Source organism: Lycium barbarum, chromosome 7 (assembly GCF_019175385.1).
Source record: "Lycium barbarum isolate Lr01 chromosome 7, ASM1917538v2, whole genome shotgun sequence".
NCBI lineage: Eukaryota > Viridiplantae > Streptophyta > Magnoliopsida > Solanales > Solanaceae > Lycium > Lycium barbarum.
Window position 1 is genome coordinate 128,266,641 of NC_083343.1, and position 23,390 is coordinate 128,290,030.

Consider the following 23,390-nt stretch of genomic DNA (forward strand, 5'->3'; position numbering starts at 1 on the left):
TGCAATTCTTTTGAGTCTCCCTTTAAAAAAGTTTGTTTATTGTTGTAGTCAAGAACGCAAATGTTGTAAAAAGAAGTTCATATATAATTAACATGACTAGAACAGATACAAACACAACTTTTCTTCAAGTTGACAGACTTATCAAAGCTATAATAAAAATGCAAGAGATTTGACAAAGTGTCAACTTATGTTAGTACAGATTTACAAAATTTACATGTCCTCACTGTGAAGTTCATTGAATAATTACTGCCAACTTTGTGTTAGTACAGATTTACAAAATATATATACATGTCCTCACTGTGAAGTTCCATTGAATTATTAATAAACTTCAATGTTGAAATGACCCCATTATTCCCTTTATTGGGACACTCAATTTGAAACAGGATCTTGCTACTGGAAAACTAAGCAAGTGTAAAAAGCTGCCTGATGAAATCCAAGATTGGTGGATGAAGCAGTTGCTATTGAAGTTATTTACACCAATAGGCATATGCAAAGATACCCTATATAACTTCACCAGTTCATCTTGTTTTTTCACCACCACATGCAGTGCTGATCAAACTTCAACCAAAAAAAAAAAAAAAACTTATTAGCAAAAGCTTATAAAGCAATTTTGAATAAAAAGAAAACAGATTATAGTAAGTTCTTGAAAAGTACTTGTTCAGCCGCGGAATTCTTTAGTGCAACTGGCCATCTGTACAGTACAGAGGCGGGCAAATATCATAGGGACTGCTAGATGAGTGGCAATTGGAAGTGAAAATCCGACCATTATGAGTGACATTAACATTATTATCATGTCCTGAAGAAGCAATCATATTAGGATCTTGATGATATGTAAAATTGAGTTTTACATCTTCATTTGTGACCTCTTCATGTGTACCACAAGAATTTGTCTTAGTACTAGCCTCTCCAAATTCATCATTCTTTGCAAATCTTCCCCTCACCCTTGGCCTACTGTCTGCTAGTGTTTTCCTGCATGCATACTGCAAAATTTGGCTCCCATAATCAGACTAGATAGAAATTGCAGATCGCCAAAACATTTCAAGAAGGTTGAAAGTCACGTCACATATGCTGACAGTGTAAATAATGTATACACTACACTATCAGTCAAATTTGACAGATTATAGCAAGTTCCCGCTCTTTTTTCCACGTTACACTATTAGAACTGATTTGCATTATCAGTGCACAGAACTTAAATGTAGCGCTATCGCCAAGAAGGAAATTTTAACCAACGGACCTTGATTTTCTTGCTGAAATTCCTTTCATTTCGTTTCTTCATGTATCTATGAATCTTCTCCCTCCTCTGCTCCGGTGTGCACTTGACAGGTTTGTTGTAGGTAGTATCTTCCAAACTTGTTATGTCTGATACCAAAGGGTTAGAACATCCAGTAGCACTAACCAAATGTTGACTCTCATTGCTCAGTGCCTTCACAATTGAAATTTTAAATCAAAAACATGATCATAATGACGTTACGGCCTTTAAGAATTAGAACTATTTTTTGCCACATTAAAGTAACTGAACTTACCTGAAGCTCGTTGGAACAGTTAAAAACTCTTGGCAAGGCATCAGGGCAGAATAATCTACCACTATCTCCTTGAAAATCCAATTCTTGTACTGGTGGAAACTCTGTTCCGAAAAACAAGCCACCTCCAGCATTGGCAGCAGCAGCAAGTATTGCTGAAGATTCAACATTAGGCATGGTGGTATTTGAGTTTAAAGGTAAGTAATTTGAAAGTGTAGGATCAAGAAGGGGACAAGAAGGAGAAGAAGATGTAGGAACACGCATGTAAGAAGGTACAGATGACAAAGGTTCTTCGTCGTAGATATGTCCTAATGGAGGCCCCATAAATGGAATTATAGGAGGTTGATCAGGATGATACTGATGATGAGGCTGCAAGGATCCATCCGAAATATCGTTCATTTTTATTTGTTGATTGTTGAGAGAATTAATGTCGAATAAGTCCTGTTGAGGTTGAAGTAAATGGTGTGGGATTGAGAAGTTTGCATCTTGTGTGAACTCTATTGAAGCAGAAATATCATTGTTAATTTGATCTTCTTGAGTATCAAATATTATCGAGAAATCATTGTTGTTGTTGCTAATATTGTTGTTGTCGTCGTTGTTGTTGTTGTTGGTTCTTGAAGGGCTAATATTATTGGTTTCTTCATTCTTCTCAATAGTGTTATTGAACTTGTTCATTTCAAGATTGTTTGAATATGAACTTTGTTCCTCATAGCTGCAACAATTTGAGCTAGAAGCAACATCTGAATTCTGTACATTTGGAAAGAATTCAGACTCACAGAAATTTAGAATTTGATCACTAAGGGGGCTTGACATCTCTTCCTGCAAAAAAAAAAAAAAAAAAAACACAATTTAGCTTCTGTCACAATCTTACATCTCATTTTCTTTAGCTACAAAAGAACTTTTGCAGCATCTCTCTTCTATCTTTTTTTTCATGACAGAATAGAATCAAACTCTTACGTATTTTAGCTAGTAATCGATTGTCTTTTCCCGTCTAAAGTGCATGAATGTGGTGCTATTTCCGATATAATAGAACACCAGAGATGCCTAACACCTTCCCCTTCTAAAGTCGATCTAAAAGACATAAATTATCAAACATGAAAAAATACATGTATTTGTGCTCCTTATGACCTGTCGAATCCAAAAAAACAAAGTATGCAAATGAAAACAAGAATTGAATAGCAAAAAGGCAAAGAATATGGAAGGTCATGGCATTTTGATACTCCAAATTTAGACAAGCAATGGGAACTTTAGTAGCACTACTATCCATTACTCTCTGCATTAAAGTTCAGGAATCATTTTAAGCAATATTCTTGAAAAGCTAAATATTCTTATGTAATCCAAAATGGAAATCAATTTAGAAAGAGGACTAACATTGGTAAATCATAATACTAATTTTAAGTAACTTGAAAGAAAAGAAAAAATAGAATCTTATCTCAGATAAACAATTGTTAGGTTGAATTAATTAATGAAAAATTGAAAAAGGAACAAGAAAAGAATTTAATAATCTAATTTAAGATCTCAAATAAACTCATCGATAAACAAAAAATATTAGAGCTAATTAAAATAAGATATGTACAATGGAAAGCTGATGTTCTTGAAGATTAACCATGTTCTGGAATATTGTTCTTCTTGTTCTTGTGGAAAGAATCAATTTTTATATTTTTATGTTTTGAAAAAGTTGTATTTTTTGGATTATAAATCAACCCCATGAACTGATCAAAGGACTAGGCAAAGAACAATGAAAAACATTGTTTTTATGAAACTGTGATTGCCATTTTTCATCTTACCTTAACAAAATGCAAGTTGTGAACCAATGGAAGAGAGAATTCCATGCAAGAAAATAGGAGAGAAAGAAAGAGAGAGAAGTTAGAAAAATAGAGAGATTTGGTTTGAGGAGAAGGGGGATAATATGAAGAATTTTTTTATTGGGAGGGGGGGTGGGGTGTTGGAGGGGGTGGGGTATGTCATATGTGGGAAATAACTAGAAATAGAAGTTAGTTATATAGGTACATGTCTGACCGTACAATGGAGTTACAACTAGGTTGACGCTGGGCCAGTCAGTTTGTGGAGCATTTCATGGTTCTGTGACACGTGGAAGCATGTAATTTGATGACTTTTATGTCAAGTAATTGTACTTTGCTCAAATTTAAGTTGACCTACTTTGGTTTTTTTAAAAGGTTCTCTAGGATCAACATAACAATATTACAGTGACTGAGTGTTAAAATGAAATGGTTAATCAATGGCTTCATGTTCGAGCCGCAAGAATGCAGAAGTTTTGGTAGAAAGAATTTCGATAGCGATTGTTTTACTCACTTAATAGACCCATCCAGCACAAATTTAAACTATTCGGACTAGTAAATTTCGTATATTGTGATTAAGAAAACAACATCAGTATTCATGTTTTAACATGAAGTTGAATCATTATATGACTATTAAAAGAAAGTTTCTATTTTATCTCATGTCCCATATCTGTTTTGGAGCCCTAAGTCATTCGGATTCACGTCGTGTGAGATTCATTAAAAGAAAAAACACTCCCGATCAGGATTTTTTTCATTCCTATGACTGGAATCAGAGACCTCTAATTATGATGAAAGGACATTCCTGGTCCTTTCCAATGATGAATGACTCTTCCCAAATGTTAGTTAAACTCTCGATCTCTAGGTGTACCTTTGGTGAATTTTTTGTATTATTGTCCTATTTCCTTTGGACAAGGGTTTCCAGTTAGCTATTTTGTCCTTAGTGCCTCAAATGCTTCCATGTAAATTAGGACCAACAGGAGTTCTATCTAAATTAATTTTGTACCGGCAAGGATTAAGTTGCAGTGGCAAACATTAGGGATTATCAATGTCATTTTCTCATCGAATGGTAGCAATTAAGTAGAAAGTAAAATATTTGACATTTACTTTAATCAAAATCGTTTTCGGTAATATACGTTTAAGAGTAGCATAAGTTTCTTTATTCGTTGAAATTTTTTGGCCCCTTTACTTATTGGTATCAAACAAATATCCCTATTTGAAAATTACACGTATCTCTTTCCTATATTAACAATTATCAAACATTTAGGTAGCAGGTTCTAGTACAAAAGTTAGGAATTCTAATAAAAGGATTTGAAGAAATGTAAATTACACACTTTATACTGGAACATGCAGACCTAAAATAATTTGAGTCAGCTGTTAGGTTTTTTTGAATAAAGGTGTGAATGGGAAATGAAAAAGCTCAAAACGGAGGAAAATGAAAAATTTCTTTTCTACAAAGGAACTTCGTCCCTCATTGGTAGGGGAAAGTAAGAATATTGTGCTTATACGTAGAATCACTTCTTTTAGCTCATAAAGAGTTGAGAAGAGATTCTCCCCTCGTGCTGTCGTCGCTTGGGTCAGCTTCATTTTAATTTTCCCTTTAATTTTTAGACATAATACTTTCTGCACAAAACATAAAACTTCTAAGTGTGATTTGGCTGTTCTTTTGTGTTCGCTGCACATCGGCATTTGAGGTACCGCTACACCGGTGACAGTAATCCGTTCTATCCTAGGAGGAAATAATTCATAACCACGATTACCTGGGGGGATTAAGTTCCTTAAGATACATTGTGAATTTAGTGGGCTCAGATTGTTCATCGTTAATTCTGCTTCTTCTCCATTTCTGTTTCTAGAATATATTTTCGAATACAGTTAGCTAACATCACCTTAGCTATTAAACTAGAAGTTTCTCTTACGGAAGCGAGATTCAACTACTTATATTTACAACAAGTTATATTATGCAACTAGGTAACCTTGTATCAAAACAACCTTTGTGAACCATAAACAACAAGAGTGAAATTTCTGGTTGTATAGTGGGATATATGATCGAAACCTCTTCATCAATTTTATAAATCAGAGGTCTCAAATTTGAGTTTTGAAATTAAAAGTGTTTTCATAAGTAGCATTTTACCTCTTAATGAGCCTACCTGGCACGATTCGAATTAAATTAGTCCAATTAGTATATATTTTCAACGAAAAAAACTAAATATACCCCTCGTTATACTTTAGGGTCAAATATACCCCTGTCATTATACTTTGGGGCCAAATATATCCTTCATCTATTAAAGTTATCTAAAGTGGACATCCGATCCTATGTTGCTGCCACACATTTGATGAGATAAATGTCACGTGATACGTCACTTCAACACCTCCTAACCTATCTTACTCCTCCCCTCTATTTGTTCTTCCACCACTAAGATTTTCTTCTTCTCTACCACCATTGCCGCCATCACCGCCACCACGACCATCTTTATATCTAATCGGGGTTTGCACATGATCCGGGTATATTTGTCCATTTTTGTTTTCTCTTCTTCTAAAAAAAGACACATTTCCCATTCCATATCTCTCTTTTGTTTATGTCATGGGAAAACGATGTCGACAATGGGAAAAAACTTATTAGGTATTAAAAAATTGAACTTGGACCTTCCATTAAACAATTAGTTCTCCCCCGGAGCATCTATCCGATGTAATTCAATTGCTAAAATCAGCCGGCAATCCCTTCTTCCTTTATTCATTTTGATCTGGATTTCTATTTTAAGATTAAAATTTGATGCTTTTTTTAATTTTTATTGACATGCCTGGTTGGCTCTGAAGTAGTTTTTGATTTTCGTTGAGTTTTTAAAGTTTGAAATTCAATGTTACTTTGTTGGGTATTGTCTTTCGTTGAGAATAGATAAAGCGACAAACAGAGAGTTGATCGTGGTGGCGGTGATGGTGGCAATGGTGATGGACGAGAATGAACTTTTAATGGTGTAAAAATAAATAGAGGGGAGGAATAAGATGGGTTAGGGGGTGTTGAGGTGGCATGTCACGTGACATCAAATGTGTGGCAACCACGTAGGATTGGATGTTCATCTTGGACAATTTTAACGAATGAAGAGTATATTTGACCGCAAAGTATAACGGCAGGGATATATTTGGCTCCAACGTATAACGAGGGGTATATTTGGCCCCTGTCTCATAGTTCAGGGATATATTTGGCCCTTTTCCGTATTTTCAAAACAGTTGCCTAAAGAAAAAAAAAATGAAAAATGTGTCTTGATAAGATGCATTTTACCCGTTAATGAGTCTACCTGACGCGATTTGAATTAGTCATATTAGTACATATTTCAAAATACCAATGCCTAAACTAAACGGGGAAAAAACAAATACTATACACCATACCCCTCCTTTTCCCATCTTCTCCAATTAAACATCATCAGAAGTAAAACAAGATAGAACCAAGAAGTAGTACTCATGACCTTGTATAAACAAAAAATGGCTCAAAAAGTATTCTTCTGGCTGGCTGATGTTGGGTAAAATGTTTAAGCAAATGTAGTGAAATGCACTTTGTGTAATTCATGATTAAACTGTAATTAGCAAGTACACCTCTGTCTAGGTACATCTAGCTTTCTACTTTTTCTGGCAAGAACTCCAAATTTAAGGATAGTAGAAGATATATATGTTCTGTTTTAAAGTTTGGAAAATATATTCCAATGAGTATTCAGCATCAGCTTACATTGAGCAAACAAGACACTGAAATTCTAATATGAAATGACTACAGATTCATTCTAGATTAAGCCAACTTTGACTTTAAATATATAGAATGCCTTGTCATTCGTTGCTTTTGTTGGACTTTGGTTGTATATGTTTCTTCTATTTGGTGCATGCTTTAGTTTTTTCTTTTTCTTTCTTTTTTAGTTCTCTTCATTTATTAGCTATTTTTGTGCCGGAAAAATCAAAATTTTGGATCATGGATCACATTCATGTTTTTTGATATATTGAAATGTGTGATCATCTCATCTAAAAGTTTAAACTGTTAGGAAAAAAAATTATTTATGGACAGGGGTGTACGCAATTTTTTTTGCAAGTGATATCACATGAAAAAAAAAATGAACAAACCACTATAACGACATGAGAAATGAGAAACACTACGTGCAAATCTAATTACGTTGAACTTGCAAGTTATAGAGAAGGAGGAGTACCATTACCCCTAAATTCGGTAGCAAATTGAAGTTTTTGGTTCGACTAACGTGCATCATCCTTGTTTATGGAGTAAGTTATTATAGATTTGTAATATGACATTTCACGTGAATGTTGAAGTATGTGATCATCTTACTTGAAAATTGCAATAGTTGGCTACTCTAATTTACTAACAACCTAAGCTTGCTACAAATGTGGACAACGTAAACTATGTTTGCACAATCATATTGCTCAAATGCTTATTACGTATTACTGCCTAATAGTTATGGATAATATCATATAATATAAAAAATATCTGCAAAGTTAAATCACTTTAAAGTTAATTACATATACCTAACTTTAGTATATAATAAATATCAATAGATAACCTAAAAAAATAACATAAATAATCTGTTTGAATACACCAATTGCAAACTTTAGCATACACCGTGGAGTATAAAGCTAAATCCCAAGCTTTAATAAAGTTGTAAAAAAAAAAAAAAAAAAAAAAAAGAAGAAGAGAAAATTTCATAAATAACAAAAAAAGTAACAGTATCTACTCTGACAGTACAGTGAAAGTGTGTTGAATTAAGAACAGACAATAAACGTCTTTATTCTGTCTCCACTTATGAAAGACCAAGCCGACACAATAGGCATTGCGATGTGCAACCCTTGAATATCTAAAATTGTCTAAGTGAAAAAACGTTTTTAGCATAATTTCAGAGACTTCCCTTTAGATTTGCCTCTATAATACTGACCTCCCTCGTGGGTTGAAATATTACATATACCTCTCCTATTTACATTTTTTGGTAACAAAACTTGGTTTAAATGCTAAATTTGTTTTATTTTCCAAAAGTAACCTTGTTCAAGCTTTACTTAGTATATCTGAAGTTTTATAAAATAAAAATTGCTCTTACGAGATAGAATAAGTCTAACGTTATAGCAATCTTTACAAGTGATAATAATTGAAGAAAAAAAATATATTTCTTATATTTGGATTTTTAAAAAATCAAGGGTAATGCCATATTTATCATTAGAAAAATATTGATTTGCCTTGAACAATTCTCATAATATTGATTTACCCTAAACAATTCTCATTGACACTTCTAAAGTGTAATGAATGTTTGCTAATGTATTTCTTTAATTAAATTTTTTTCTCCTGATGATATATTTTACTTTTTTTTTCGTCTTTTTCTGTTATGTGGATATTAATTTACTTTTCTGATGCATTGTTCTCTTTATTATGCACGAATCAAGTTTTAGATTTTTCTTGAATCTTTGTGGTTATAATGTAAGTATAAGCATGTATGTGCAATTGTTAGGCTAGCACTTCATGAAAACAAATATCTGTATTCATTGATTAAACTGAAGCTAATGTAATACTATTACATATAAAACACTTTCAAGTTTATCACAACCAACTGATATTTTCATTTTCTTTTATCCAAAATCCAAATATATAGAAGAGGAATTTTTTCATTTTGCCTAAATTGTGGTAGGGATATCAATATCCTTACAACTAATTATGTAATGTAGATAATACTTGAAAAAGTATTTGTGTTAAAAAGGTCGTATCAAAAATAGCAATACAAAAGCACAATACAGGAATCTTACAAAGTTTTGTCATTTAAACCAAGTTTTGTTACCAAAAAATGTAAACAGGGGAGGTGTATCTAATATTTCAAACCACAAGAAAGGTTAGTGTTATAGAGACAAATTTGGACAAAGGTTTCTGAAATTATCTCAAATTTTTTTTATCCTTCAATGAGCATCTTATATTTCAAAACAAACTGGGGCGAATAATTTAGAGCAATAATTAAGAAACATAGTTACAGTTTATGCATATTTATGAAACGTAGCTATAATTGCGCATACATTAGCTATAATTTAGAGCTATATCGGCGCTTACAGTTGCGCTGAAATAGCACGTATCAGTTGTATAGCGCATATTGTACCAACTAAATTTTTACAGACTTGTATCAGCCGGGTATCAACTGAAAATCACGCGAAAGAGCTGTGCCGGCGCATACTATATATTTGCTACAAAATTTAAAATGTAACTACGTTTCATAATTGTTTTGAAACTATAACTATGTATCGTAAATACAGTCTAATTATTTGTCACGTCCACGTAATTTCTCTTGTTATTAAAAAAAGAAAAAAGGAAAACCAAAAGAGGAAGCGGGTCATTATCCATTCGTTTTATGTCGGGTCGGGTTTCAATAGAATCATACAAAAACCCTCAAAAATTTATTTTTCTTTTCCTCCTCTTCCTTTGTTTCACTCATAATGAACTGTTCAAGTAAACTTTCAATCCTTTTAATTCGTATTTTTTTTTTTATGTTTCAAAATATTTATTATTTTTTTAATCAAAGGCATGAATAAAATATTCATTTTAAATTTTCATAAAAGTAACTTGGAAAAAACTTCTTCTTTATAGTTTTAGTTTGTCTTTTCATAATCATATTTTAATATATTTAGTTACGAATATATTATAGAGGGTTGTAATTGTAACATTTAGCTCTAAACCCTAGCACTCTGTTTCAACAATGAACTGTTCAAGTATACTTTCAATCTTGTTTATATGTATTTTCATTAATGTATAATCTTCATATATATATATATATATATAATTTTGTTGTTTGTAACTGATATATTGTTTTTCAATTGTTTGCAGTTTCAGGTGAGGTACCGGAAGAGCCGGTAGTGTCAAGGAAATCAGGACTTCTATTTGAGAAGCGATTAATTGAAAGACACATTTCGGTTAGTTAGTTTGTTGTATACTCTCCTTTACTGTGCAAGTTTTTTTTTTTTTTTTTCAATTGAACATATTGTTAAAAAAGGGAAAATTACGCTCTATGTTTATTTTTTTGAAAATATTTACTCGAAATGGCCTGTATTTTTTAATTTACCCGAAATGGCCCTTTTTGTACATTATTATTAGACACTTTTATACAAGGTTGATACATTGTCTACGGTAAGTGTAAAATGTTGTATAACGTGTGTATAAATGCCATTGCAAAAAGAAAGTTGGCTATGCGGATGTAAATTAAAAATATGGCTACATGGATGTAATATTTTATGTTGGATTGTAATTTTCCTGGAAAATTATTCTCTATGTCTATTTTTGAAAATATTTATGTCACGTAGCCCATACTTTGAGTTTGTTACCCGGTTTAGCTCATATTTGTGTAAAAGTATAGTTTTATACACTTTATACAAGGTTGATGCGTTATGTATAATGCTTCCCCCCAGGTATAATATTGTATATTGGGCTATGTGGCGTAATAATTTTTAAAAATTTCCCTTGTTTTTATGGTAATTGTTTTACCTTTTACACAATTCAAGGTAATGTAAGGCCCTTTTTTTTTTTGCACTAAGAACACACCATTCATTTTCTCCATCTCTAAGCTTATTTTGCTTATTATCTTAGTCATTAAAGTAAAATTTTGAAGTAAAATGGTTCTGACTTTGTGAATACATATGAATGGATGGTTTTATAAGTGCTTGGTAAGGAGAATGGTTTAATATACGAATGAAATGGTCATGAGTAGTGAGGAATGGATAATAGAGGACTCATATAGCCGACCTCAACGAGTGTAATATTGGTCCATAAAGTCTAATATGATTGAAGGGGAGCCTTGGAGCAATGGTAAAGCTGTCTCAGTGTGACCTATACGTCACGGGTTCGAGCCGTGGAAACAGCCACTACTGCTTGCATTAGGATAGACTGTCTACATCACACCCCTTGGGGTGTGACCCTTCCACGGGCCCTGCTAACGCGGGATGCTTTGTGCACCAGGCTGCCCATTTCTTAAAGTCTAATATGGTTGATTGATTGTATTAGATATTAGACTCCAACATTGTGATTATGTAACGTTAAAGAATGTTATTAGCTTGGATGATTCTACATTTCTATCCATCAGCACAGTTTGGAATTGGTGGTCTCTATCTCCTCGAACATCCATCTTTTCCCTCCTCCTGAACTAATAGTACTGACCTGGGGATATCTTGATAGCTGGCTTGATGTGATGTTCCCTATCATTGATTTGTGTCAAGTCAGCTTCTTTCCACAGGAAAATCTGAACAGAGAATTTAATGTCTTTACATGCTTAATTTTCAATTTGATCGTTGGAAATTTTCGTAGTAAAGAATATCATAATTTTTTAGTTAAGAATTTAATGTGGCGTCTTATGATTTCTAGATTTTTGTGGACATATATATTTTAAGGTGGAGGACGAAAGTACGATCAGTTTTTGGGCACATAAGTGGTGCAAGGAGATCGAGTTGAAAGAAGCCTTTCCTAATTTATACCGCATTTCTTGTCAAAGAGAGATGACAGTCAAACAAATTTGTAGATCTCATGAAGGTGTTATTCACTGGGATCTAAGATTGCATGATCGGGAGATGGGAGAGTTTCACAATTTGATAAGAGTTATTTTATGGGATAGACACACCAAACAATCTAACAAATGTTTGGAGATGGCGAGAGAGCGGAGATGGTCTATTCTCTTTTAGCTCTTATTATAAGAGGTTGCTAGTGAGAGAGGAATGTTCTTTGCCCCATGGATTCACTTGGATCCCTAGAGCACCAAGAAGGGTTTGTTTCTTTGTATGGTTGGCGGCAAGGGGTGTGATTTTAACAACTGAGAACCTGAGAAAGAAGAGAATCACCTATGTTAGTTGGTGTTTCATGTGTAAAAGTGCAGGTGAAAGTGTAGACCATCTTCTTTTGCATTGCAAGGTGGCTAGCCGGTTATGGAGGGCGGTTCTCAATTTGTTTGGGGTGTATTGGGTCATGCCAGGTACAGTAAGGGGGGCTCTGCAAAGTTGGACTCATAGACGGGGGAAGAAAAGCCCGAGGGCTTGGAGCGTTGATCCCTTAGCAATCATGTGGGTTATTTGGAACGAGAGGAATAGGAGGGCTTTTGAAGGGTTGGAGCTTGATTACGTAAAAATGCAGAGTAGTGTTTTGTCTCTAGTCTCTTTTTGGTGTACTCACGAGGTCCCAATTTGTATAAAGAATTGTGTCTCTTTTGTTGAGAACCATATTTTGGTGTAAGTTCTCTTCTTCTGGTATACGGCTTGTATACGGGGTTTCCCCCAATTGTTAAAATTATTTACCTTATCAAAAAAATATTGCACCCTTTTAAGTTACCAGTTTCCAAAAAAAAAAAAAAAAAAAATTCCACCCTTTCGTGTTTTTGTTTCTGGGGTTATGTAGAAAGAAATTAAAAACCTTTGAAGGGGTCAAGAGTTCATTGTTGCATGTTAAGAATTCTCTTTTGCCTACTTTATTTTTGGTGCATGCATGAAATTCTGATATGTTTAGATGATTTTTTATATTGTCGGGAGGTTTAAGTTGTGTTTGTATGATGTAATTTTGAATAACAATGCCAACTTGGGGTAACATTAATAAGTACATCTGATTTATGAGAAAATATTATGCAGTTTCTCATGTTTGTGTGGTGTTGTTCCTTGTATCGTTTTTTTTGTTTGTATAGGATTATGGTAAATGTCCAGTCACTGGAGAGCCACTGACAATGGATGACATTGTTCCAGTTAAAACTGGCAAGGTACAAATCGTTTTGAAATTTATGAGCATGATTTTCTTGTAGTATTTTACATCAGTTCTGAAGTTCTTCTCCATATGATGTCAGATGGACTTTCACAGCTTCCTTTAATTGGAACCTTTTGCAGATAGTGAAGCCCCGACCTGTGCAGGCTGCCAGTATTCCTGGGATGTTGGGAATGTTTCAGATAGTATGTATTTCTGATCCTAGATTTGCTGCATTTATTTTCCATGCATTATTTGCAACATAAGTAAATAAAAAGCATTGAGGAGAGGCCCTGTAATCAATCTATTTTTGCTAGGTAATGTGTAACTTATAGGAACTACCAGCAAAAAGGGAATACAACAACAACAACATACCCAGTATCATTCCATCATGTGGGGTCTGGGGAGGGTAGAGTGTACGCAGACCTCACCCCTACCTTATAACGGGCGGGGAGGCTGTTTCCGATAAACCCCCGGCTCAAAGCGAGATATACCAGCAAAAAGGGAATGTTAACCAAAATAGTGGTGCCATTACTAATTGTCTAATGAGCTCAGAAAATCTAAATCTGGTGTTCCTTTCCTTCCAAATAGCTCACCGAGTAGCAGCTGGAACTGTGCTCCTGTAAGGATACGAGGCATTATGTAGATCCTTTCCAGGTTAACTTTGAAGAAACTGAAAGGTAGGAACAGGCATGCACCACTTTAGACCCATGATATAAATTGAAAGCAAATGCCAAAATTGCTTGTGTACTTGCAGTGAAGAAACAAATGATTAATGTCCTCCTCTTTGTCCTTGCAAAGGCAGCATTTGTTGCACAATTGAGATTCCCTATGTGTAGCTTGTTTAGGGTAAGACAAGCATCAATAGCTACTAACCTGGAGAGACATTTCACTATGTATGGGTCTTATTCTTCCACAGCTGCTGAAGGATGGTGGCTGGTTTTGCAAACAATTCATAATAGTTTTTAACTGTAAAGATACCCTTGGAAGTTTTTCCATATGACGAGGTATCCGGGTTTGATATGAGAGGAGGACAGCAGTTAATCTATTGCACTAAGCTTAAGATAGTTGTCAAGTTCCAGTTCATTAATGTTTCTTCTAAAGGTGATGTTCCAGCCATGTTCATCTCTAGAATCTGCAATTGTTTAGAGGAGAAACTAAGCAGCCTTGGGAAGAGATCCTATAGAGAGAGAGAGAGAGAGAGAGTTTGATTCATGTCTTTTTCTTCTTATTATTTTGACTTCTGTTAGCACCTATGTAGTATCAGATAAAAATTGTAAAGCCTACACATTTGGTTTCATGTATTCTATACACAATTCTCTGTTCAGATTACCCGGTGTTAAGTTAGACTTTGACGTGTACCTGTAATTTTAGATTCCTTTTAGTTGCTAGATTAGTTATATAAAACTCTTTATATTTTAGATTGATGGGTCTAAAGTCTTAGGTTTATATTTGTCTTGTAGGAGTGGGATGGTCTGATGCTATCCAATTTTGCTTTGGAACAGCAATTACATACGGCAAGGCAAGAGCTGAGTCATGCTCTATATCAGGTAATATAGAGCATCTTTCAAAGCATCGAGATAAGTTTAAGGAATTTATAGGACTCCTTTTTTTCATATATATTATTTTTGTAAATAAAGTCCTGTTTGCTTAGATAGGTTATTGGGCTTGATTGGAATTCATGGATAGCATATCTTTGAACACTGTCATCATGAATGAATTAAATGATTTTTTTTGAGAATGGTGAATATTTTATTAGCACAAAAAAAAAAAAAAAAAAGCTGAATCATATTTTTCATTTTTTTAGTTCAAATTTTTTCTTTCTCGTATTATATGATTGTAATAGGGGATGATTGATCCAAGCTTTCCTTTCCCTTTCTTTCATTTTCCTCTGTTGCCTACTTGTTTGCCTTTTATCTGGACATCATTGTTATTAAAAGCGAAAAGCGCAAAAAAGCTCTTAGATCAGCTGGGGCTTTAAGCGCAAAACGCAAATAGAGTGTTGGCTTTAATGAAAAAAGGCGCAATGGTGAAAAAATACAAATATATATATATATATATATATATATTAGTCCAAGACTAATAATAATAAGCATGAACAACAAATAAATGGACAAAGAAATTGTAAAAACATTACGATAAAGTGAAATATCAATTATATAGTGTCACCTCTTCAAGAGAGGCTCATTGTCAAGGAAAAGTATGTCTTAGAGCCTTGTTGATGACACTGAAGCGCAAATAAAGCAAGGCGAAGCGCTCAACATGTTTTGAGCGTCGCCTCAGGGCTTAAGCGCGCCTTTGACAACACTGCTGGACATGCATGTCTTATCTCTTGTTTTCTTGGCTCTTTATAAAAAAAAATGTCTTGCATTCTTTGCTGGAGATATCTGTCCTGTCTTTGCAGCATGATGCTGCATGCCGTGTAATTGCTAGGCTGAAAAAGGAAAGGGATGAGGCAAGAGCATTGCTTGCACAGGCTGAAAGACAAGTACCCATGGCAGCAACTACAATAGAACCTAATGGTGCTGCTCTAAGCAATGGGAAAAGAGGTCCTTGTTTTTTTAAACTTTTAGGTCTGTAATACGCCATCTTTTCTTTCCATACTTTCTGATATGTGTTATCAACTTGTACCAATAGCTGCGGAAGAAGAGGAGATGGTTCCTAGCGGTAAGAAAATTCGCCCAGGAATAGCTGGTGATGTTATTAAAGAGCTTCAGGATTGTAATGCTGCTCTTTCACAACAAAGGAAAAGGCGACAGGTATCTGCGATGACAAAAATTCTATAAATAGGAAGGATGTTTCTGTGATATTCTTTTCTTGTTCATACTTCATCTTCTAGCTTGTATGCTTTCCTAGTTTAAATAAAATATGAACATTTTCAAAGTCGCTGTTACATGAGCTATTTAGCCTTACCCCAGTCTGAATGCATAATGATTATACAACTTGCATTTGCCACCTAGATACCTGCAACTTTGGCTCCTGTGGATGATATTCAGAGATATACCCAACTGAATAGTTATCCTCTTCACAAAACCAACAAACCAGGCATTTTGTCTCTGGATATCCATTATCCTAAGGTATGGGCTCCATCTTTATCTGGACTATTTTTAATTCCTTTTCCATTCTTGTTCATATGGCGATTACTTTAACATCCTTGTTCATACACGAGACCAAGCTACTGATTGATTTGATTATGATTGCATCTCTGAACTACAAAAGTGGAAATGTACTAAACAGGAAAATACTTACGTTTATTGTCCAACTTGCAAAGCTATTACTCTTCCATACATTCTCAACCATGGCTACTTTTTTGTAGAGGTGCACCATCTGATAGACTCCGTATATCCCTCTTAGAGGGATGTAAGTAGTAAGTCTGATGTAGAAAAGCTAATGATATCTTGAAAGCCAATATTATTGTTGTATTCCTGCTTAATCACAGGTCACTAACCTTTTCATTAGGACCAAACATGTAGATCTTAGGATTACTCCTAGGATTCCCTCAAGCTAAAACCATTGTGTTGAATGAGCAAAGTATTTTACTGGTAAACAGTACTATATCATTTTCAGTGGCTGGGTTAAGTCTAGTGCTAGAACTTATGCATATTTTTCGAGGATGTTTCCTGTTGTTGAATCTTCACGTTAAATATTTATCGTGATCAAATATAAATATACATATTGTACTTTGCCAAAAAATACACCGACACTTGATTGGTGTCAAATGCTGTCACTTTATCAGACATTCAATGTGGACCTTGTTATCTGGGTTAGAGGTTATGTCTTCTTTTCATATAGAGGATTTATCACCAAACTTAATATTGGTGGCTCAAATTTCTTTTTTTTACTTTATATCAGGACATCATTGCTACTGGTGGAGTTGATTCAAATGCTGTGGTCTTTGATCGGCCTTCAGGACAGATTGTATCAACACTAAGTGGTCACTCAAAGAGGGTCTGTTATCTCTTTACATACTTCATTATCTTTTTTCCTAGAAAGAATTTCTGATTCATGATATTCTCCTTTTCTCATATCCTGGTAAATGCTTATTTATTCATAACCTACCTGAGAAAGAAAATGTGGCTCATATTCTTTCTTTGCAGGTTACCAATGTCAGATTTGCTGCTGAGGGTGAACTACTAGTTACTGGCTCTTCAGATAAGGTAAACCTGATTGATTCTCTTTGATCAGAAGTTGCACTAGACTTGTATATTTCCTGTGTGTTGTTTTCTGGATTCAATTGTCATGATCTTGTTCTCATTGAAAAGTCAACTTCACCTTCTTGTTTGTCTGGGAGAACATTTACTCCTTTCAATGCTTCCTACAATTTGGTGGTACGGAGTGGTAATAATTGTTTGGAATTAATGAAAGGTGGGTTTGCTTGCAAAGGATATAGAAATACATGGTATCCAAGATCTGGTAGCTTTCGAAATAGGCTCTTAATGATTCTCATATGGCTTTTTAAACAGGCTCTTAATGATTCCTTTGTCCCTTCATTTTGAGGTTAAGATCTGGTTGAGTTAGGGTTGGAAAGTGGTATATATGAAACGTGAGAACAACTTAGTGTCAGATGTAAGTTATCAATTCAGATGGGTTTGTAAGCCCAACCAAGTAAAACAAACTGCAAAAAAGAGGGCTCTGATAGCTTGAATTTCAATTGCATAACTGGTCAATATTTTATTCCTGCCTTCCATATTTTTTTTTTCTGAGTAAAAGGTTACTTTGTATTCACACAAAAAACTCATCATATGGTGATGAGGTATAATCTTACATCCCTTGGTAGGCTGAAACTACCCTGAAACAACAAAAAAAACTAGAGCTTACAGATGTCCTATAAAATCAACTAAAGATTCTACTTCCCCCACCATATCCTGTTTACACCAAAAATAAAGTAAACTAAGGCACTTCATCTTGATCTTTTGAGTGCTGCTGCCATTATCATGAAAACATCTTGCATTCCTTTCTTTCCATAGTGTCCACCAGATGCATGCTGGTATATTCTCCCACCAGTTCCCCTTAGATCTTCTTTTTCCAATTCCTTTCCAGCTGTTCAAAAGTTCAAAAGCTGGAAAGGTTGTTCCTGCCTTCCATATTCTATTAAACTTCTGCAGTTGACTATTGCAGACAGTTCGTGTGTGGCAAAGCTCTGAAAATGGAAATTATGACAGTAGGCTTACTTTGAAGGATCACAGTGCAGAGGTACTTCATCTTAATATCTCATTTATTAATACTGAAAGTTCTGATGTTGTTTGGCCTCTTAAATACTTTAGGAACAAATTGCTACAAGTTATCCTGGTGGATTTGTACTAATTAAGGTGGATTATGGAAAATATTCTTTTGCCTTTACAAAAAAATGGAAAACATTCTTTTTGCCTTCGTTAAAAAAATGGAAGACATTTTTTTTGGTCTCTCAAACTTAGAATGCACCTTTCGGTTGGTAGTTTTGATATTCGACCGCCGCATGTTTTCCCTTTGAATGTTTCTTACCTAGGGAGGAACATCATTTGGAAGAAATCCATGCCTAAGTCGTGAAAGATTTGGATGGAAGTCATTCGAATGGACTGGTGCTTAGTTGTAGTTGGACATAATGGTTGTCTATAATTTGCCATCAATAATTGTGAGGAAGCAATATGAAAAAAATTTGAGCAGGGCATGTCTATAGCTAGATAGAGAGGTGAGAGAAAGAGAGAAGGTAGTTACTTCAGACGGTCTTTTTTGAATGCCTACTGCATCTTCGAAATTGGAACATCCAAGCGAGTAAAACCCAAGGAGCCTAGTCACTGCTGGAGTCAAGACGCACCCAAACATGCAAGTCAGAATGTGGTATTATCCACAAGTAGATCCTCACATGGCAACGAGCTTTTGATGAGGAAGCTAATCTAAGGGGAGTGGACTCCTTGGCCCGACTCTGTCCAGTCGGGTACAAGTGTTGTTCGGGATTTTTCTGTGTTTGAAGACATTTCCTTCACTCTGTTACCATTGAAGGTTGAAGGGACTAGGCGATATTAGCGTTCTGATTCCATTTTTTTTCCGATCTTTTGGTAATATTTGAGTCTAGTGGACAACAATTTCTTCTTCTATAGAGGACTGTTTCTCAGCGCGAAAAAATGTGAAGTCGTAGAATGATATGGCTGCTTGGCCTGCGTTGGTAATGGATAGTGGATTATATAAAGTAGATGATGGATGCAAGCCCAGGTTCAGGTTGTCGATGGAACATAAATAAGGGAAAATTTGTTCTGCGGAAACTGTCTGGTGCGCGTTCTTGGAAGAAAAATGGGATCAAGATGTTATAACTTTGTGGGCCATTGAAGCATATGGATGGTGAGTCAGGATTGGAAGTCTTAGTGATGGGAAATTCAGTGTCTATGATCCCATTTCCGTTTGAAGGCGGCAATGAGGGAGGTGGATTGGAGGGGAGTTCCTCTGGCTTGATAAGTGGTCAGCAACCGACCAGGGTTGTGGTGTGGGGTTTGTGGGAGTAAGGCAGACCACCAACATATCTTTAGTAAGGCAGACCACCAACATATCTTTGGCCCTCCAGTGCATATATTGGAAATAGAGAAATATGAGAGCATTTGAAGTGGTAGAATTGAGGCCTTATTTGTTGTTATTGGTACATATTTGCTGCTCCAGCGAGGTCCCCGATAGTGTAGACATATTTGTGTAATTTGTAGAGGTCACACGAGATGGACCGAAAATCACAGGGGAGGAAATTGTTTCGACTGACCTACAATCTCTTGAAATTCATGCTGACTTAGCGAAAAATAGCTACAATGAAATAAAAAAATTATATAGGTCATATTGTTTCAAGGAGTCTTTTAGTCCTGGTAGAAATATAGAAAGCTTCCCATTCAATTTTTATTTTATTTTTCTGATGAGCTTAAATGGAGTAACATGTTCAGTGAGTAGTCATGTATCTAACCCCAACTTGCTTAGGATTGAGGCATAGTGTTATTGTATACCATTGAATTCATCATAACATCAAAATAGTTGCTATTAGTTTATAGAAAAAAAGATTCATGATCACTTAGAGGGTATTTCTGTTTGTTTTGGCAGTTGCCCTTATCTGGCTGTAGATGCCATTATTTTTTTACCAGAAGTAGCCAACAACAACATCATACTCAGTGTGATCCCACAAGTGGGGTCTGGGGAAGTAGCCAAATTGCAATTTTCCACCTCTAGAAGACAAACTTGGGTGGGTCAAAAGGAAGAAAAGCTCTTTAACGCAATTCCACATGCTTGTAGGAAAAATAAAAGATTTATTTTCCATGGAAATTGGTGATACCTTTTTCCCTCCCTTCTTTTATTATACGAGTTATTCAGAGGCATGAATACTACTTAAGTACTTCATAAGAATAGTACCATGTCTGAAATTTCATCTCTATTAACTATAGTGAATTTTAACTGTAATGCATCTCCAATAAATTCAGGTGCAGGCTGTCACCGTCCATGCAACCAATAAGTACTTTGTGTCTGCTTCTCTTGATGGCACATGGTGTTTTTATGATCTTGCTTCTGGCTTGTGCCTTGCTCAGGTATTTTCCTCCTTTTATCTCTCGTTTCCAGAAACAATTTTCAGATTTCTGGAGTCATCAACTCTAAAGTTCTAATTCAGGTAGCAGATGCTTCAGAATCTGAGGGCTACACATCTGCAGCTTTTCATCCTGATGGTTTGATCCTTGGAGCAGGGACTTCAGGGGCTCAGGTCAAGATATGGGATGTAAAAACTCAGGTGTGTGTTCCTGAAGAGCTGCATTAGTTAATGATGTAATTGCGCTTCTTTTATCTTTGTGTTCTTAGTGTTCTTTGTCCTTTTTTTTTCCCCTTTGGTGCTTGCTATATAGGCAAATGTTGCAAGATTTGATGGGCATGTTGGAGCAGTAACTGCAATTTCCTTCTCAGAAAATGGTTATTTCTTAGCAGTGAGTATTCTATTATTGAATGAACCTTTGATAACCATTCTTTTACGAGCATTAAGTGAGTTTTATGATTACATTTTTAACTGGTGGGTTTCCCTTTTTTTTTTGGTTTTTTTTTTTGGGTCAGACTGCAGCTCAAGACGGTGTTAAACTTTGGGATTTACGGAAATTAAGAAACTTCAGAACCTTTTCTCCTTATGATGAAGATACATCTACTCAATCAGGTATAAGACTAACTGCATTCTCACTCTCAGAAAAAAGACTTAACTGCATTCGACTGGAGCTTGACACAAAAGACATCTTAGAAGACTTGTGTTAGTCAGAAGGGTTAAGCGTTTTAGCAAAATTTTACTGTGTAGTCATCATTGAGCAGTTTCAAGGCCAAGTTTCTTGTGTTGTAGCTGAACTATAATGTTTATGAATATGCTATCTTTAGGAGCCGCATGTATATATGGGTCATTTCCCATTGTGTAGACCTCAATCTTTATCCTTTCTGATGCTGCATAAATGTATGGTTTACCTGTCAAACTTCCTTCTAAAAATAATTATTGTACCAACTATATCTTAAATTTTTCTTTCATTACTGCAGTTTTAATCATTTCCTGAGGTAAATTTATCTTCTATGGGAATTTTTATGCCTTTAAAAATTACCTGCTGCTTCTCCTGTACTTGCAGTGGAATTTGACCACAGTGGAAGTTATCTTGCATTAGGAGGCTCAGATATAAGGTAAGACTTCTACACAACTTCCCATGCTGGGTCTTAGATTAGAACATATGTCGTTCAAGTGTCCTGATTTTTTTTTAACTTGTCTTTAGCATCACCTTAGCCCCTTACTGGTTTCTGAGGACCTTTAACCCCTCCAAAATGAAAAACATCAATGAGCATTTTTGGTCATTGTACTTTGTTTATGACCCAACTCGCATGGGATTAAAGTGTGGTTGCCATTGTCATTGTTACTTTGATTATCGACTATTTTCTATCACATTATGTATTTAAATGCTGAATTCTGTTTTAGAGTTTTCTATTGGTCCGTTAGAATTAACACCAATATAATCTTGCGCTGAATCAGAGTTTATCAAGTTGCAAGTGTAAAGTCCGATTGGCATTCCGTCAAAATCCTACCTGACTTGTCAGGCACAGGTAATTTGTCTTTGTTCTGCTCTTTTTGCCTATATGTGCTTTTGATGTTCCAGTGTATGTTTAATTAGATCATTATCGAGTCTGCTATTTGTCTCTGGTAGGTAAAGCAACATGTCTGAAGTTCGGTCCAGATGCAAAGTACATAGCTGTTGGATCGATGGATCGAAATTTAAGAATATTCGGGCTGCCTGGAGAGGATCAGTCAGAGAGTTAGGCTCACTTGCGGGTGTTAAAGCAAAATACTAGTCGCACAAACCCTGCTGCAGGGTCGGCGCATTATATTGGGAGGCTGAAGAGAGAGGTTGATAGAGATTTGTTGTTCTTTCAAGTGTAACTTCAGTAGTTTTCTGTTCAATATAGTTCCTTTCTATTACGGAAAAATATGTACACCAACATGGGATAATGTGGAAGTAATGTATAGTACAATTCTTGGTTAGTGATGTATCATTCATACATATTCAAATGCGTATCCATTGTTCATTTGGGAAAGTAGCTGTCGGGATGAACTGATCCTTTAGATCAAAAACCTGGATGTGCTCAACAATTACAACTTGCTTTCATTCGGTGTTTTCTTCTCATATGTCCAAACGTTAGATCGGTAGAGTTGCCAGTAACCTATGGAATTAGTCGAGGTGTACACAAGCTGGCCCAGATATCACGGTTATAAAAAATAAAAATAAAATAACTTGCTTTCAGTAAGTTTATTGGTGAGGCCGTGAGGGTAGTAAAATGGACCTGAGCCAGCTAACTGTCCAACATCCTAACGATATTGGCACTGTATCTAGTTCACTTGGATCCCTACGTGCTCACTTGGGGAAAGAGTGGACGGAAAGAAAAGACCTTTGTCCTATCTGCTTTTTCCTCTTCTCAAGAATGAAGAATTTTATTTTAAAATATATTTTTCCTAAAATGTTCATCTAGTTGCGAAAAATTATTTTTTTTTCCATCCTTTTACTTTCATGTCGCCTTCAATGTTTGGATGGTTCTCTTAAACTGGCTATCGATCTGAGGATGGAAGACTTCTATAAGCTCTGCCACAAAACTGAAATGAACCGTAATTTTTTGTCTATGAATAGTGGTATCTCGTGTAGGCGCATGATCTCATCAATATAAATTTGGGCGGGCTTACCCATAGAATAGGTCATACTAATCAGACAGGAAGTGTACTAACCATTGGGTGGCGATGTCTCAATTTTTGGAAGATAATAAGATTTGGCACAATTTAAAAAAAAAAAAAAAACTATTAGAATGAATGTTAGCACACATCCCATCTGAGTCTGTTTACATTTTTTAAACATAAAG

General features: G+C 35.2%; 2 protein-coding genes across 8 annotated transcripts; one reads left to right on the top strand and one right to left on the bottom strand.

Moving 5' to 3' along the window:
- Window positions 1–74: 74 nt before the first annotated feature.
- Window positions 75–3,446, bottom strand: LOC132602628 (uncharacterized). 3 transcript variants are annotated; one of them, XM_060315435.1, is made up of 6 exons: window positions 3,308–3,429; window positions 2,478–2,648; window positions 1,524–2,339; window positions 1,235–1,423; window positions 655–980; window positions 75–558 (listed from the first exon to the last, which is right to left on the bottom strand). In XM_060315435.1, exons 3-5 carry the CDS (start codon window positions 2,331–2,333, stop codon window positions 675–677), a joined length of 1,305 nt encoding a protein of 434 aa, XP_060171418.1. In that variant the 5' UTR covers window positions 2,334–2,339; window positions 2,478–2,648; window positions 3,308–3,429; the 3' UTR covers window positions 75–558; window positions 655–674. The 3 variants fall into 3 exon arrangements, with proteins under 3 accessions (XP_060171418.1, XP_060171416.1, XP_060171417.1); XM_060315433.1 differs by lacking the exon at window positions 2,478–2,648 and having other exon boundaries at window positions 3,308–3,446; XM_060315434.1 differs by lacking the exon at window positions 3,308–3,429 and having other exon boundaries at window positions 2,478–3,287.
- Window positions 3,447–9,712: 6,266 nt separating this feature from the next.
- Window positions 9,713–22,524, top strand: LOC132604335 (pre-mRNA-processing factor 19 homolog 1-like). 5 transcript variants are annotated; one of them, XM_060317788.1, is made up of 18 exons: window positions 9,713–9,779; window positions 10,155–10,240; window positions 12,982–13,053; window positions 13,178–13,240; window positions 14,498–14,584; window positions 15,439–15,583; window positions 15,672–15,793; window positions 15,995–16,111; window positions 16,887–16,982; window positions 17,132–17,191; window positions 18,153–18,227; window positions 20,459–20,563; window positions 20,644–20,760; window positions 20,873–20,950; window positions 21,075–21,171; window positions 21,623–21,674; window positions 22,018–22,088; window positions 22,190–22,524. In XM_060317788.1, the coding sequence occupies exons 1-18, from the start codon at window positions 9,767–9,769 to the stop codon at window positions 22,300–22,302; spliced, it is 1,569 nt and encodes a 522-aa protein (XP_060173771.1). In that variant the 5' UTR covers window positions 9,713–9,766; the 3' UTR covers window positions 22,303–22,524. The 5 variants fall into 5 exon arrangements, with proteins under 5 accessions (XP_060173771.1, XP_060173770.1, XP_060173772.1 ...); XM_060317787.1 differs by lacking the exon at window positions 9,713–9,779 and adding an exon at window positions 9,886–10,039; XM_060317789.1 differs by lacking the exon at window positions 9,713–9,779 and adding an exon at window positions 9,970–10,039 and having other exon boundaries at window positions 13,138–13,240.
- The last annotated feature ends 866 nt before the right edge of the window (window positions 22,525–23,390 follow it).

Excerpts from the sequence above, each read along its gene's own strand:
- LOC132602628 (XM_060315433.1), bottom strand. The coding sequence starts at position 3,352 with ATGGAATTCTCTCTTCCATTGGTTCACAACTTGCATTTTGTTAAG. Across the intron at positions 2,340-3,307 it reads ACAACTTGCATTTTGTTAAG|GAAGAGATGTCAAGCCCCCT; the intron begins GTAAGATGAAAA and ends TTTTTTTTGCAG. Across the intron at positions 1,424-1,523 it reads ACTGTTCCAACGAGCTTCAG|GCACTGAGCAATGAGAGTCA; the intron begins GTAAGTTCAGTT and ends TCAATTGTGAAG.
- LOC132604335 (XM_060317788.1), top strand. Across the intron at positions 15,794-15,994 it reads AACAAAGGAAAAGGCGACAG|ATACCTGCAACTTTGGCTCC; the intron begins GTATCTGCGATG and ends TTTGCCACCTAG. Across the intron at positions 20,951-21,074 it reads AAAATGGTTATTTCTTAGCA|ACTGCAGCTCAAGACGGTGT; the intron begins GTGAGTATTCTA and ends TTTTTGGGTCAG.